The sequence below is a fragment of the Gobio gobio genome (assembly GCF_949357685.1).
Source record: "Gobio gobio genome assembly, chromosome: 12".
NCBI classification, from domain to species: Eukaryota; Metazoa; Chordata; class Actinopteri; order Cypriniformes; family Gobionidae; genus Gobio; species Gobio gobio.
Genome location: NC_137105.1, coordinates 48,050,937 through 48,066,920, shown reverse-complemented (window position 1 = coordinate 48,066,920; position 15,984 = coordinate 48,050,937). Strand labels below are relative to the sequence as shown.

The 15,984-nt window shown below is 39.3% G+C and overlaps 1 protein-coding gene across 1 annotated transcript in view; it reads left to right on the top strand.

The window, feature by feature from the left end:
• Positions 1–2,462: 2,462 nt before the first annotated feature.
• LOC307134779 (uncharacterized protein) overlaps positions 2,463–15,984 on the top strand; it is a gene marked incomplete at its 3' end in the record, with an annotated part of 35,655 nt that continues 22,133 nt past the window's right edge. Inside the window, exons 1-10 of the mRNA XM_079830776.1 lie at positions 2,463–2,730; positions 2,885–3,047; positions 4,156–4,296; positions 5,065–5,225; positions 5,376–5,552; positions 7,645–7,786; positions 7,890–8,074; positions 8,148–8,289; positions 8,385–8,551; positions 15,450–15,713. Of these exons, the coding sequence (XP_079686902.1) occupies positions 2,548–2,730; positions 2,885–3,047; positions 4,156–4,296; positions 5,065–5,225; positions 5,376–5,552; positions 7,645–7,786; positions 7,890–8,074; positions 8,148–8,289; positions 8,385–8,551; positions 15,450–15,713 (1,725 nt within the window). The 5' untranslated portion in view covers positions 2,463–2,547. The remainder of the gene's footprint in view (positions 2,731–2,884; positions 3,048–4,155; positions 4,297–5,064; positions 5,226–5,375; positions 5,553–7,644; positions 7,787–7,889; positions 8,075–8,147; positions 8,290–8,384; positions 8,552–15,449; positions 15,714–15,984) is intronic.

The following is a 15,984-nucleotide window of genomic DNA, read 5'->3' as shown; positions in this document are numbered from 1 at the left end:
GTCGTTAAAATTAAATTAGCCTAAAAGTAACGTTAGCCTACGTGACATTGTTTACAAGCCATTTTAATGACGTCTTTCTGCGGTTGAAACTGATTGAGCTATTCTATGTGACATGATAATGATTTCGGCAAGTTGTCCTGTACACTCACCTAAAGGATTATTAGGAACACCTGTTCAATTTCTCATTAATGCAATTATCTAATCAACCAATCACATGGCAGTTGCTTCAATGCATTTAGGGGTGTGGTCCTGGTCAAGACAATCTCCTGAACTCCAAACTGAATGTCAGAATGGGAAAGAAAGGTGATTTAAGCAATTTTGAGCGTGGCATGGTTTTTGGTGCCAGACGGGCCGGTCTGAGTATTTCACAATCTGCTCAGTTACTGGGATTTTCACGCACAACCATTTCTAGGGTTTACAAAGAATGGTGTGAAAAGGAAAAAACATCCAGTATGCGGCAGTCCTGTGGGCGAAAATGCCTTGTTGATGCTAGAGGTCAGAGGAGAATGGGCCGACTGATTCAAGCTGATAGAAGAGCAACTTTGACTGAAAAAAACACTTGTTACAACCGAGGTATGCGGCAAAGCATTTGTGAAGCCACAACACACACAACCTTGAGGCGGATGGGCTACAACAGCAGAAGACCCCACCGGGTACCACTCATCTCCACTACCAATAGGAAAAAGAGGCTACAATTTGCACAAGCTCACCAAAATTGGACAGTTGAAGACTGGAAAAATGTTGCCTGGTCTGATGAGTCTCAATTTCTGTTGAGACATTCAGATGGTAGAGTCAGAATTTGGCGTAAACAGAATGAGAACATGGATCCATCATGCCTTGTTACCACTGTGCAGGCTGGTGGTGGTGGTGTAATGGTGTGGGGGATGTTTTCTTCGAACGGGAGCTTCGTGCCCTGGATGTGCATCCCACAAATCTCCATCAACTGCAAGATGCTATCCTTTAAATATGGGCCAAAATTTCTAAAGAATGCTTTCAGCACCTTGTTGAATCAATGCCACGTAGAATTAAGGCAGTTCTGAAGGCGAAAGGGGGTCAAACACAGTATTAGTATGGTGTTCCTAATAATCCTTTAGGTGAGTGTATATCAGGTACAATACATGACAAATTTTCTCAAGGAAAGCAAATCTCTTAACTAATGCTGTAAACTATGGCAGTCAGTTGATACTACATTAGCCTACTAATATTGAAGGTAAAAACACTGGCCAAGTGGTTTTTGCATATTTTACTGAAAAAAAAAGTTACATAGTACACCTTTAACTGAATACAGGATGACTAATCGATTCATGGGATTTAAAGCTGTAACTTTTTGCGCTCTAGCAGTTAATAAACAGAACTGCACACGTCTTGCGGAAGAACATTGCAGCCGGAGCTACTTCTCTCTGTTTATGTCTATGGCGAGTCACGCAGGGACTGTGCTCCTCCGCTGCGGCTCCTACCAGTCCGGGCTGAAATAGTCCCAATATATTATAAGTATACCATAATGCTTCAGGGTAAGACAAACACACGGTTTGGAAAATGGATTCATGTTGTACATTCTCATTATATCATTTTTGTCAATCTTGAACACAAAAAAGTTACGGACAGCAGCTTTAAGAAACGATATTGTTTCGTAAAAGTGAGAATCGATATTTTTCAATATCAATTTTTTTTAGCGAGCCTTATTACTTAAACTACGGCCGAGTGAAGGAATGTTTCCCAGACTCATTACTGAAACAGCTGAGGTGTTATGTAACACTGGGGCCCCAGACCCATGAGAGGCCTCTTCCTCTTCAACCCTCAGATAATGTGTAGAGACTACACAAAGCAGGGACAAACTCCCTTTTCGATTCAGTGTGTGTGCTTGTTTTTGGATAAATGTCCATCTCTGACTAGTGTGCAAGAAGTCCACATTCTTTTGTCCCCTTTTAATGGGTTCGTTTGTTTGATCAACTCTAACTATAAGAGGAAAAGAGCAAAACAAGGGTGTCTTATTACCTCTCCCAACCCTCTCTGCTACTTAATCATTCAGAAGCAAAGGCTCCAGATGCAAGTACTCATGAGCATTCATATGGTTCATTACATGTATTGTGTACATCGACTGTGCTACACATCAAGATCCATTCTGTCCAACTAAAACACGTTTGTAACGATTGCACAGATGTGCATATCTCATGCATGTGTGGCTTATCTCAACTGTATAATTCAGCCATTATTTATGACCTGGTAAAGCTTCTTTTGGAATGTAGAGTTGTAGTTCACACAGAGGTTGGACTGGGGGTGTGTTTTGGTTGGAAACTATACACTATAGAGATTACATAACAGAGTTCCACAATGGCTCCTGAATGCCCCCTCGCTGCTGACTGAGACCCATGTTAACTGTTTTCTTCTTCTCTCAGATAAAAAGTGCATGTGAACTCTCACACACACACACGCACGCACGCACGCACGCACGCACGCACACACACACACACACACACACACCCTATTCGCAGCAGTCTGGCTGAAATAAGTTTACTTCAGAAGGGTTTGCTGTCCAAGGACTCAGCCATGATTTTATACTCCTTATACGAGTACCTGGGTTTTAAAAGCTGCTTGTTTTTGATTTGTTTACTGCTGCTGCTTATAGATATGATCAGAAATAAAAATCCAGCAAATTTTCCACCAGGACCCTGGCCGCTACCCATCCTAGGAAATGTCTTCACTGAAGTTAACTATAAAACTTTGGACCAGGTGAGGCACTCTTAAGACTGAAATAATCATTAAGATTTAAGATATAGTAAATGGAATATGTATAGTTAAACTAAAAATAAAGTAAATAGAAATTGCCATGATATTTGTATTTTAACGTGCTACTTGTTTATAGTAATCTATGACTTATTTCCAGCTGATTGAGAAGTATGGAAATATCTTCAGCTTCAGAAATGGAAATGATAAAATAGTGTACGTGTCTGGGTTTAAAATGGTTAAGGATGTTTTGATCACTCAAGGGGAAAACTTCATCGACCACCATGTTCCACCTTTATTTGGCACACTTTATCAAGGCAGAGGTAGGTGTATGAAATCAAAACACTTAGTAATCGAACAATACCAATAAGCAGACCAATGTTTTTTTGTTTTTTTAAAGAAAGGAAATACAGTTACAGTATACACTGATCAGGCATAACATTATGACCACTGACAGGTGAAGTGAATAACACTGATTATCTTTTCATCGCGGCACCTGTTAGTGGGTGGGATATATTAGGCAGCAAGTGAACATTTTGTCCTCAAAGTTGTTGGATAAAATGGGCAAGCGTAAGGATTTGGGCGAGTTTGATGACTGGGTCAGAGCATCTCCAAAACTGCAGCTCTTGTGGGGTGTTCCCGGTCTGCAGTGGTCAGTCTCTATCAAAAGTGCACCGAAAGAGCAATGGAAGAAGGTGGCCTGGTCTGATGAATCACGTTTTCTTTTACATCACATGGATGGCCGGGTGTGTGTGCGTGGCTTACCTGGGGAACACATGGCACCAGGTGCACTATGGGAAGAAGGCAAGCCGGCAGAGGCAGTGATGCTTTGGGCAATGTTCTGCTGGGAAACCTTGGGTCCTCCATCCATGTGGATGTTACTTTGACACGTACCACCGACCTAAGCATTGTTTCAGACCATGTACACCCTCTCATGGAAACGGTATTCCCTGGTGTCTGTGGCTCTTTCAGCAGATAATGCTCCTGACACAAAGCTAAAACGGTTCAGGAATGGTTTGAGGAGCACAACAATGAGTTTGAGGTGTTGACTTGGCCTCCAAATTCCCCAGATCTCAATCCAATCGAGCATCTGTGGGATGTGCTGAACAAACAAGTCCGATCCATGGAGGCCCCACCTCGCAACTTACAGGACTTAAAGGATCAGCTGCTAACATCTTGGTGCCAGATACCACAGCACACCTTCAGGGGTCAGGGCTGTTTTTGCAGCAAAAGAGGGACCATCACAATATTATAATGCCTGATCGGTGTATATGGAATCAAAATAGATAGTGATTTTCATTAAGTTTTTATCGCAGATTAGCAAAGCGTTTAAATACAAAAGATTTTTGTCTTTTATCTTTACTGATTGTAAACCAGGTCTAAACACAATTTCCCTCCATTGTTTTTAACGCTGACCCCTGACTGAGAAAGGCATCTCCTTTAACAATGGCTACTCGTGGAGGAAGCAACAGCAGTTTGCCATGAGTCACCTGAAACAGGGGAGGAAGACGATAGAAGAACATATTCTACGAGAGTGCTACTTCCTGTGTGGAGCCTTTAAAGAAGAGCAGGGTAAGTGGCCATATACACTCTTAGATATAAAGGTACATTATTGGCATCTTTATGAAGAACCGTTAACATCCATTGAACTTTTCCATTACACAAAAGGTTCTTTGTAATGGAAAAGGGTTGTTATTTTATACTAAGAAAAACACGGTTCTGTTCACTTAAAGGCACAATATGTAATTTTCACCGCTTGAGGGCGCTTATTCTAAACAAAGGCGTAGCTTGAGGAATTATTGATTTTGTAGAATCATGGGAGTTGTTGTCTTCACCGGTGGCTGCAGAATCCGACGGGACTCGGGCAGAAATCATATTCATGGATGATGGATGAATCTTACATATTGTGCCTTTAAAGCTTCTTTGGAGAATCCAAAATGGTTCTTCTATATGGCATCGCTGTAAAAAACCCTTTTGGAACCTGTATTTGGGTGTAATGACACCTTTATATATGTATAATAACAGTTTTCAGGCGCGCATTTCATATATTAAGAACAAGAATGAGGTCAGGTGAGATAATAACTTTCAAACCATGGGCATTATATATAAAAGTATTTTCAAGCGCAAGTCACTCATGGCTCATGCGCTTTTATACGTGCGGTTACAAAATTGGGCTGCACCATAGGGTTGCACGAGGACGGTGTGTGTGGACGTCCGCGGACCCTCCTGATGATGAAAACTAGCATACACTAGCATACTCAGAAATGCTCTGTAGTGTCTTTTACTAAAATATTCAGTTAATGTGTATCATTCTGTCAATGTCTTTACCCTGACACACAGGCTGCCCATTTGACCCTCTGGTCAAGATAAACAAAGCAGTGGCCAATGTTATCGGTACCCTGGTGTTCGGCCATCGACACGAGTACGATGATGCTGATTTCCAGCAGCGTCTACAAATGAGTGCGGAGTCAGTGTTTCTTACAGGATCTATGTGGTTCCAGGTAGAGTCTATTGAAAACACTGCTTATAAAAAATACAACTTTCTGTTACTGTATGCATTTAAAAGAGCACTTAAAGCATCTCACATGGAGATGGGCATGATCACCATGGAGATTACCCCTCATTTTATCAAGATGTCCTGTTTTTTTTAGCTGTATGATGCCTTCCCGGGAATAATGAAGTGGTTGCCAGGACCTCATCAGACGATAATCTCAAACTATCAAGAGTTAGCGAACTTCCTGAAAGGAAAGATCGAGCAACACAGACCAGACTGGGACAGCAACAATCCTAGAGATTATATTGATGCCTATCTGACCGAAACTGAGAAGGTAAATAAACATGGCAAGATAAAAATATAGGGTTCTGCATCAATAATTGGTCATGTAGGGAAGAGTGGGGTAAAATGAGCCAGGGGGTAAGAGGACCCACCCCCTTTATCTTGGCAACTGTACACTTTTATTGTCATGTGACCATATATATTAGAAGCACTCATCCTTTCTGCCAGACTGTGAAAAGGAGAAGCACACGGGAGGAGGGGAAGGCACCCGTTTACTTTAAAAACTGTTTTTGGCTTGTCAAAGTAAAAATGTAGCATAACAGATGTAATGACTGTTGCATCAAAGCAAATTTGTCCATGTCTAAAATATTTATGATCCATATAGGTGATTTAGCAACGTATAAACAGAGGTGGACAGTAACAAAGTATTTACTTGAGTACTGTACTTAAAGGGATAGTTCACCCAAAAACGAAAATGTGATGTTTTTCTACTTACCCCTAAGGCATCCAAGGTGTAGGTGTCTTCGTTTCTTCAGTAGAACACACATGAAGATTTTTAACTCCAACCGTTGCTGTGTGTCATTCATATAATGCTTGTCAAAGGAGACTAATTCTATTAGAGTAAAAAAAACATGGACAGACAACTTCAAATTAAACCCCGCGGCTCGTGACGACACATTGATGTCTTAAGACACGAAACGATCGGTTTCTGAGAGAAACCGAGCGGTATTTATGCAATTAATTTCACCTCATATCAGACGAACGCTTCAGCTCTCCAGACCGCCATCACTTCCCGTGAGTGAGGTCAAAATTACGGCCGGGTCATAGATATATACATAGATACCTCATTAGTGCCTGCGTTGATCATGGCGTGGATCGCTCGAATGAGGAATCTACGTATACATATCTATGACCCGGCCGGAATTTTGACCTCACTCACGGGAAGTGATGGCGGTCTGGAGAGCTGAAGCGTTCGTCTGATTTGAGGTGAAATTAATTGCATAAATACCGTTGGGTTTCTCTCAGAAACCGATCGTTTCGTGTCTTAAGACATCAATGTGTCGTCACGAGCCGCGGAAGTCGTTTTTGCACACAGCCTATCAGTAATAACTCTTGAAGTTCAATGATTTCCCAGCATTTCTTGAACACTGATCAGCTGATTGCAAAATGAAAGACGGTACAGTGTGCACACCCATGGCTACACTTAGAAAGTGTCAGTTTTCTGAAAAGATAAAAAATGTGTTTTGTTTGACATTTCTGCCTAAAATGAATCATATCACAGCTTTAAAAAACTCGCTGTCCAACCTGCGGAAGAATATTGAGGTGTGATTTCAGGTGAAAGCTTGAAATGGAAATGATCTGAGATTTTTTTTTAGATCTAAAGTTTCAGTATTGCAGTGTTCATTTTGTTGACAAATAAAAAATATTTCACAGACGAAAACGAGACAACAACTAAATAAAACCAGTTTTTAAAGACAAAAACTATTCATTTCTGTTAAAATTTTCAACAACAAATAAAACGAAACGAAAATGTTAGTGAGTCAGAACTGATGTGACCAATACACACAAAATGATGTCAAAATGTCAGTTTTGGCGAGTATTAAGAATATTTACACAGTTGATTTGGGAGAATATCAGATGTGTATCAGTGTATTGGATCCGTGCATTCGGCCTTAAAGTGACAGCAGCTTTGTAACTTTTAAACAAGTATTGAAATGAGTTCAAGGTAGTTGAATGCTAGCATGTTGGATGGAGCATCACTGACTGGCTTAAACCACCATGACTGCACAGCGTGGACCACCTATTTGATTCTGATTAAAATAGGTGGTCCATTTACACCCAGATGGTGCAACTTGCCCGCTGACTTGGATCAACTTACCCCTAAACTGGGGTAAATTGAGCCACAGGAACACTTTTTTTAGAACCGTTTGTCATAGATGTATTCCGATCATTTAAAACGATAGGAAACATCCTGACATTTCTTTAGATACTTTCATTGTACTTCCGCCTTGTTTTCTCTTACCTTGAGGACCACATAAGTATTAAAAATGGCTCATCTTACCCCACTCTCCCCTACTCATGTATGTTATTAATTTCATCACTAAGCAACTTATTCATGTTCTTGTGCTTCATTTGGGCCGTAGAGGAAGAATGACAGCGAGGCAGGGTTTAATATTGGCAGTCTGGTGTGGAACATGGTGGACTTGTTTGAGGGTGGAACGGAAACAACCACCAACACACTCCGATGGGTTCTGCTTTTCCTCATCAAGTACCCCGACGCTCAAAGTACAGTAATATTGTATACTTAACATGAACGTTAATAAAGGACAGAAGCAGCTGTGCTACCTATTGTTTCTCAACAATGTTCTTATGATGTTTCTGTAACTAGAGAAGGTGAGAGCAGAGATTGAGCAGGTGATTGGCTCCCGTCCACCTACTATGACCGATAGAGCAAACATGCCTTACACCAATGCTTTCATTCATGAGGTTCTCAGGAAAGCAAACCTCGTGCCTATTAATATGTCTAGAGTTGCGAGACAGGACACAACTCTTGGTGGCTACTTGATAACAAAGGTAAAAGCAGATAGTGTGTTATTTTAAATGATGAAATATACTACATCTCTTTTCCTTTCTGTCCTGAATTAAGGGGACTGTGATGATCACTAATCTGACATCCGTGCTGTATGACAAACATGAATGGGAAACACCAGACATCTTTAACCCTGGACACTTTCTAGACTCTGAGGGCCAGTTCTGCAGGAGAAATGCCTTTTTCGCCTTCTCGGCAGGTATAGTTTATCCATTGCTTATATCTTGTCTTCTAAAATGACTTTTTTCAGCCAAGTAACCTTGATGCATTAGTTCACCTGTGATGTATTGACAGGCAAAAGGCAGTGTCCAGGAGAGAACCTAGCACACATTGAGCTATTCATCTTCCTCAGCGTCCTCCTCCAGACCTTCAGTTTCAGCCCTCCTGCTGGCGAGGAGCCCAGTCTGGAGAGCCAGGTGGGCTTCACACAAGCACCTCTGCCGTACAAGTTCTGCGCTCACGCCAGATGAAGGAGCGAGGATGGAGTGTGTGCAGTATGGCAACTTATCTGCAGGCAACATCACCCACAGCACCCTTTTATTTATGGGTACAATCTGGGACTTTTACATATCAAAACGAATGAATGTACAAGCTCACTTATGCCTAAGAATTCCTGTTCCACCATTACACAGATTATGATCGGCATAAACACAGGAAATGTGCTCCGGCCTCAAAAACTTACCTCTAGTCTACACATGGAAAGAATTTGTTATAAATAGCCACATTTGGTAAAAACTGGTAACCTTTTTTTTAGTTACATACTTCTCTTTATGCATTATTAATTGCCCTCCTACAACAGCTGATGTAATGTATAAACTTGAAATCAATATGAATATCTGCTTGCCAGCCTTCTCATTATTTTAAAATTTTATGTATATATCCAAAATAAAAGTTTGTGTTTACTTAATGTGCGTGTGTACTGTGTATAATTATTATGTATCTATAAATACACATGCATATATATATATATATATATGAAAAATCTGTTATACTTATATATAAAATATTTATGTGATATATTTATATACACTACAAGTCAAAACTGTACTATTTTGATTGTTTTTGAAATATTTATTTGATCCAAAATACAGCAAAAACAGTAATATTGTGAAATAACTTTTTTCTATTTGAATATATTTTAAAGAGGTGGTAAAACACATTCTTTTGAAGGCTTGATTGTGTTTGTGGGGTGCACTGTAACATGTGTTCATGCTTCGTTTTAAAAAAAAAAACATTATTTTTCATATATTTTACCTTTATTCTACACTGCTCTGTACCTCCTTGTAAAACGGTCTGATGCTTTCCGGGTTGTATGAAGCCAGTCCCTCAAAAATACGCGATGGGCTCAGATTGGTTAGCTGGCCTAGTGTGTTGTGATTCGCTAACCGCAGTGCACGTATGTCGGAAACGTCACGCCCCTTACCTTTACCGGAGGCTGTGCTTTGGTCAGTATTAGAAACAATGGCGTCAATAAAACCATCTGAGCCCCAATCAGACCCAGAACATTTGAGTGAAGATGATCGAGCAGAACCTGTTCAGTCCTCAAGAGTAAAGACTGCGGATCTATAGTGATCGCTACTGAATGGCACTGTTACTTTTGTATTTTTAGAACGATTATAGCCAAATATCTGTCGCAAGAACTAACCCAAAACGAACACTAAGCACTGACTTTACTAGTAAGTTAGCCAAATCACACACAGAACCATGTTTAGCATGCCTGTAGATAAACAATACATAAAAGCTCTAATCAAAGAATCATTTACACTAATGCCAAGTTCGCTGTTGAGATTTTAACGTTAGTGTTTGTAACGTTAGGTGTTCGTCGGATAATGTTAAGTATGAATGAGCATTTAACAGACTGGTTTGCAGAATAGCGTTGTCATCTGTTTACTTCCTTGCTTCAACCTATTACAGGAAAACACATCGATGAAAAATAAATCAGACTTACAGGTTGTGGCCCGTGAACAGCTTCTGTTTGTAAATCCAGCTTTCAGGACAAGCCGTTGTGCATATCCTGAATTGAACTCGTGAAAATGGTGGAAGTTTTCCTCCGTGAAATGTGCAGCGCGCGCGTCGTGCATCCACGCACTGGCAGTGTTTGTCTCACGCAGCTGACGTTGTTCAAATCCGGCATTGAACTCGCGAAGTTTGTGGAAGTTTTCCTCCGTGAGATGTGCTGCGGGAGCCCTGCGCGCGCCTGTTCCCCTCTGTCTCAAACACACGTGCATATAACATGCTGTGTGTTAAACGCTCTGCAACGCACCCCCGTCCCACAAGGAAGGCTGAACAGAGCAAGTACCCCAGACCTGCAATCCGGATGAAAATAACAGCGTTTCCTCGGCATCGCGGCAACAACACTCCAGCCTAACTATACCACAACAGCGCCGCGATACAAAATGGCCTCACTCCCCCTTATTTAATATTCTCGGAGGAGGGGTTTATGTAAATATTGAGCCTGTTGATGTCACCAACCCTGGAGGAATGTGTGTAGTCGCCTACTGGCCGTTTGCTGTAGTTCTTAGAAACTGATTTCTTTAAAAGCAAATATCTCCCTTTGCTTTAAACTTTGAACGTTGTAACTTTGCAGATGTTGTTTATGCTCAAGCAGCAACATTACACGCTAGCTAAAGTTAGGATAGTGAAATCGTGGTTTACCACACCTTTAAAATGTAATTTATTTCTGTGAAGGCAAAGCTGAATTTTCAGCATCATTACTCCAGTCTTCAGTGTCACATGACCCTTCAGAAATCATTCTAATATGATGATTTGCTGCTCAAGAAACATTTATGATTATTATTAGTGTTTAAAATAGTTTTTATTTTTTTCAGGATTATTTAATGAATAGAAAGTTCAAAAGAACAGCATTTAAATATAAAACTTTTGCAGCATTATAAATGTCTATACTGTCACTTGATCAATTTAAGGCATCCTTGCTGAATAAATGTATTCATTTCTTTAAGTTCTTTCCCCCCCAAAAATGTAAAATAATAATAATTCTTACCGACCCAAAACTTTTGAACGTATACAATGTTACAAAAGCTTTTTTTTTTCAGATAAATACTGTTCTTTTGATGAACTTTCTATTCATCAAAGAATCCTAAAAAAAAAGTTTTACACTACTGTTTTCAACATTGATAATAATCATAAATGTTTTTTTGAGCAGCAAATCATCATATTAGAATGATTTCTGAAGGATCATGTGACAGTGAAGACTGGAGTAATGATGCTGAAAATTCAGCTTTGCATCACAGGAATAAATCACATTTTACTAAGTATTCAAACAGAAGATAGCTATTTGAAATTTTAATAATATTTCACAATTTTACAGTGTTTATACTGTATTTTTTATCAAATAAATGCAGCCTTGGTGAGCAAATTTGAGATTTTATGCATTACAGTAAAATTCTACATTAAAGCTGCACTATGTAACTTTTCCGTCCGCTAGAGGTCGCCTGTTCAAAACAAAGGCGTAGTTTGATGACACCAAGTTTGAGCGCAGAATCTTGGGACATGTGGTCTTCACCTCACAGCCGGTGGAAAAGAATCGGGACAGGACTCATGAAATCATGTTCATGGATGTGATTATTAACGTTACTGTAGTGAAGCAGAAGCAGGAGTGAGTGTTGTGGAGCTGAGGAACCGCTGGAGCGATTGTTAATAAGATGAACGCAACACACGCCTCGCGAGCAGCGGGACTTTTATTATGACACAGTCGCCGGCGCCACTTCCGCTTTTCCGGTCATGAGTATGAGGTAACGCAGCTCTGATTATCATATTAGACACATCTGAGTGTGTTGAAAATGATGTGATGGCGTTACTCTGTGCGTTCTCTCTGCGGCTGCTATGACACTTGTTCACACTGCAGTGAGAGTAAAGCGTTTCTGCAAAATAAAACCGGAAACTGAGGATAACGCAGATATGATGTCATTGACAGGCGACTCCCTCACACGTCCCGGTTCATTGGTTAAAATAGCAATTTCTCACGATTTACAAATAGTTGGAAACATTTGGGATATTGTAAGTACTCAACTGAACAAAATATATAACACTGGCCTAGTGGTTTTTGGATATTTTACTGCAAAAATGTTACATAGTGCACCTTTAAAGAAAATGTGCTTAATTGTCATTGGCAATGCAAAAATAAAGAAAAAATTTAAATGCATCATGGTTTACACAAAAAAAATATTAATCAGCACAACTGTTTTCAGCATTGATAATAATCAGAAATGTTTCTTAAGCATTCAAAATCATATCAGAATGATTTCTGAAGGATCATGTGACACTGAAGACTGCAGTAATGATGCTGAAATTCAGCTTTGCCTCACAGGAATAAAGTACATTTTAAAATATATTCAAATAGAAAACAGTTATTTTACATTTTAATAATATTTATATTACATCTTTTTTGTTTGCATTTTTAATAAAATAAATGCAGCCTTGGTGAGCAGAGGAGACTTCTTTCAAAATAGTACAGTTTCCAAACTTTTGACTGTATATCACACAAAGTTTGAAGGTCTGTAGCTGTTGACTCTGCAGAAGTTGGCGACTTCTGCGCACCGTGACCCTCAGCATGCGCTGACCTCGATCTGTGATTTTACACTTCATGGTAGGCTATATTATATGTGCGTGTGTTTTACATCTGATAAAACATTTACAACACTTGTGTTTCTTGCCTCATTAACATTTCATTATTTATCACCCCGACTACCTGTATAGAAGAACTGAGGCGTGTGTGTCTTTGTGTTTATGCTATACTTGTATCTTCTTCTCAAGCCTATACATGTAACCTTTGCCTGAGTGACCGTTAGTGCTCTTTATTGATCGATTTACAAGCAATAAAGCATGAATTCAATCTATGGAAAGTGCTGAGTCATTGGACATATCAGGTTATATATGACCTTGTTCCCCATTCAAATAAGCAAACAATGTTTCTGAAAATGAATAAAGCAGTACACTATTAGTTCATCATTAGCCTATACATTAGAGTGTCTGTCAAATAAAAGTGCAATGAACGTGAACTCCTACCAGGGGCGGCGTTTACATATAGCAGATGCCATACCCTGGGTCTCTGGCATTCAGAGAAGCAGGGGAAATAAACAGCTCATGCTCGTTAGTGCAGCTTTGAAATGCGAATTTAAACAAATTTTAACGCTGTGTCCTCCTAGGTAACACTCATGTGTCCGCGATGCGGCAAACCTAACTCGACCTGAGATCAATCAATCAAAAATCACAGCCAATCAGAAGAGCGTGTGGGCGGGCTCTCTGCAAGCGCACTGACTGCATTCGCAACGAAATGATCAATAACAATATCGAATTCCTAAATCTTACACCATTTTAGCATGATTAACCCTCTGGGGCTCTTCGGTTATTTCTGACACACATTTTTTTAATTAAAATTTTTTAAAAATCGTAGCTTCATCGGAATGGTCCGAAACTTGTTGACTTTATTGGTAGGCCACTTGGTATATCTTGGTATATGAACACCCCAAAAAATTGGGGACAGGATTTGAAACGTCTAAGTGGTCGTAAAAAAAAAATAGTCACACTCAGGACCTTCGGGTCAAAAATGACCCCCATAGGAAATGAATGGGGAAATGGCAAAAATATGAAAATACACAGTTTTTATGTGCATACAATCTACAAATCAGCCAGGATGCAGAAAAAAGGACTCAACAGTGAAGGGGTGAATCTCTAAAACATCAAGAGTGCAAAACAGACAAAAAAAACTCACACACAAAAACACAATTCGCTTTTGGAATGGCACGCGTTCATTTGTGTGTTTTTGTGTGTATAAGTGTGTGTGTGTGTGAGTTTTTCTGTCTATTTGTATTGTATTGTAAATTGAGGTCTGTAAGGTCTCGTGATGTTTTAGAGATTCACCCCTTCACTGTTGATTCCTTCTTTTATGCATCCAGGCTGATTTGTAGATTGTATGCACAAAAAACAACAATTTCCCATTCATTTCCTATGGGGTCATTTTTGACCCGAAGGTCCTGAGTGTGACTATTTTTTTTTTACGACCACTTAGACTTTTCAAATCCTGTCCCCAATTTTTTTGGGTGGTCATATGCCAAGTACCAATAACGTCACCAAAGTTTTTAAAGTTTTCAGACCATTCCGATGAAGCTACGATTTTTAAAAATGTTTTATAAAACGCAAGATCCACTATCGTGGTAAAAATGTGCTATTGCGTGATAAAAATGCTCAGTGTCCACCGGATGGCACCGATCTCATTTAAAAATTGCTTTCATGAGGCCTAGGCTTGACTCTAAAATGAAATACAGCTTTAATAAAAAAAATTAAAAAATTATATATATATATACATTTTTTTTTTATATTCAATGGGGAAAAATGGGTCAAAATTATTGCATAAATATTAATTATAAACCATAAAATTATCTCAAAACACCAAAAAAGAAAAAATATTATTGAACAAAAATATATTTAATTGATTTTACTCAAATCTTTTTTATCTTAATCCCGCCCTCCGGGTCATTTTTGACCCGAAGGTCCTGAGTGTGACCCATAAATGAAGAACCCCAGATGGTTAAAAATACACTGTGTGACTGAAACGTTTTTGTAATCATAGAATACACTTGTTTGCTCACCTTGAGTTGAACATGGTTGTTTCGTTTCATTTCTTGTCAAGATCTGAGGTGAATTATCGCTTTCAGTAAGGCTATGTCTATAAAAGGTCCCAGAAATGATATTCAAACTCACTTTAAATTCTTTTTACATTAAATAAAACACATCATCTGCTCTTGTCATACTTTGCGGCTGATTAGTACAACAAAAAAACTGGCAAAAGATAATTTTATAGGTGGCTTCAGTATTTGCATTGATTTTGTATTGTTGTCAAGTCTGTTGTTAAGTTCTTTTTGTGGATTTTTGTCCACATTTTGTTTAGATATAGCTAATGTGATTATTTGGGAATGATTTGTTGTTGTATGGCCAGCCCAGAAGGAGGTTTTTGTGAAACGTGGCCACTGAGTTTATGCCTTGCAGGTTCATTTTTAACCGAGGTTGACTTTTGCCATAGTGCTGATGCTTGAGTCCTCCTCACTACCACACATTCACCCAGGGCTATATTTGCTCTTTGGTTTATCCAGTGTAAAGAGGGGACACACAAACTGTCAGGGTAAAACACATGAAGGCTTTAAATGTAGGAGACTAAGCTTAAATAGTCCACCTCACTCGTGATGCAGGGAATAACTCAATCTGAGGAAGACTTCTGATTGAAATCTATGAACTTATTCACACATCTCTCACACAACAGGTGTCTCTAATCCATCAAGATCTTGTGTAACTCTGAGTCCGCTCTGTGTTCAGCTATTGAGCCAAATGTGAGGGGAGTGGCAGGCTGAACAGACGGGACAAAGACTGCCTGTTCAACATATTCTGCTAACCTCACATTATCCTTCTTTGCCTGTCATGGCGTTAGCAGCAATTCTTGAGATTCTTGATTTGAAGGGACTATTGCTCTTGGTGGTGGCTTTTCTCTTGGTGGCAGACTACCTGAAGAACAGAAACCCACCGAATTACCCACCAAGCCCTTTCTCTCTGCCACTCCTGGGAAACATCTTCAACGTTGACTCCAAAGAGCCACATACATATCTGACAAAGGTGAGCAGAAAATATACTCACTTCTGGGTCGATAGCACAGGAAACAAGTGTTTTTTCATTTAGGGAAAACATAAAAAAAAATTGTTTACTGATACTGACACTTTGCATCATGGAATATGACCTATATGAATTGATTAGGCCTATTTGAAAATGGATATCACTTTTATCAGTATATCTCTATATCTGTATCTCTCTATATCTATATCTCTATCTATATATAAATAAAATAAGCAATAATTAATAGTTGATAAGGAAATAAAAGAAAATTAAC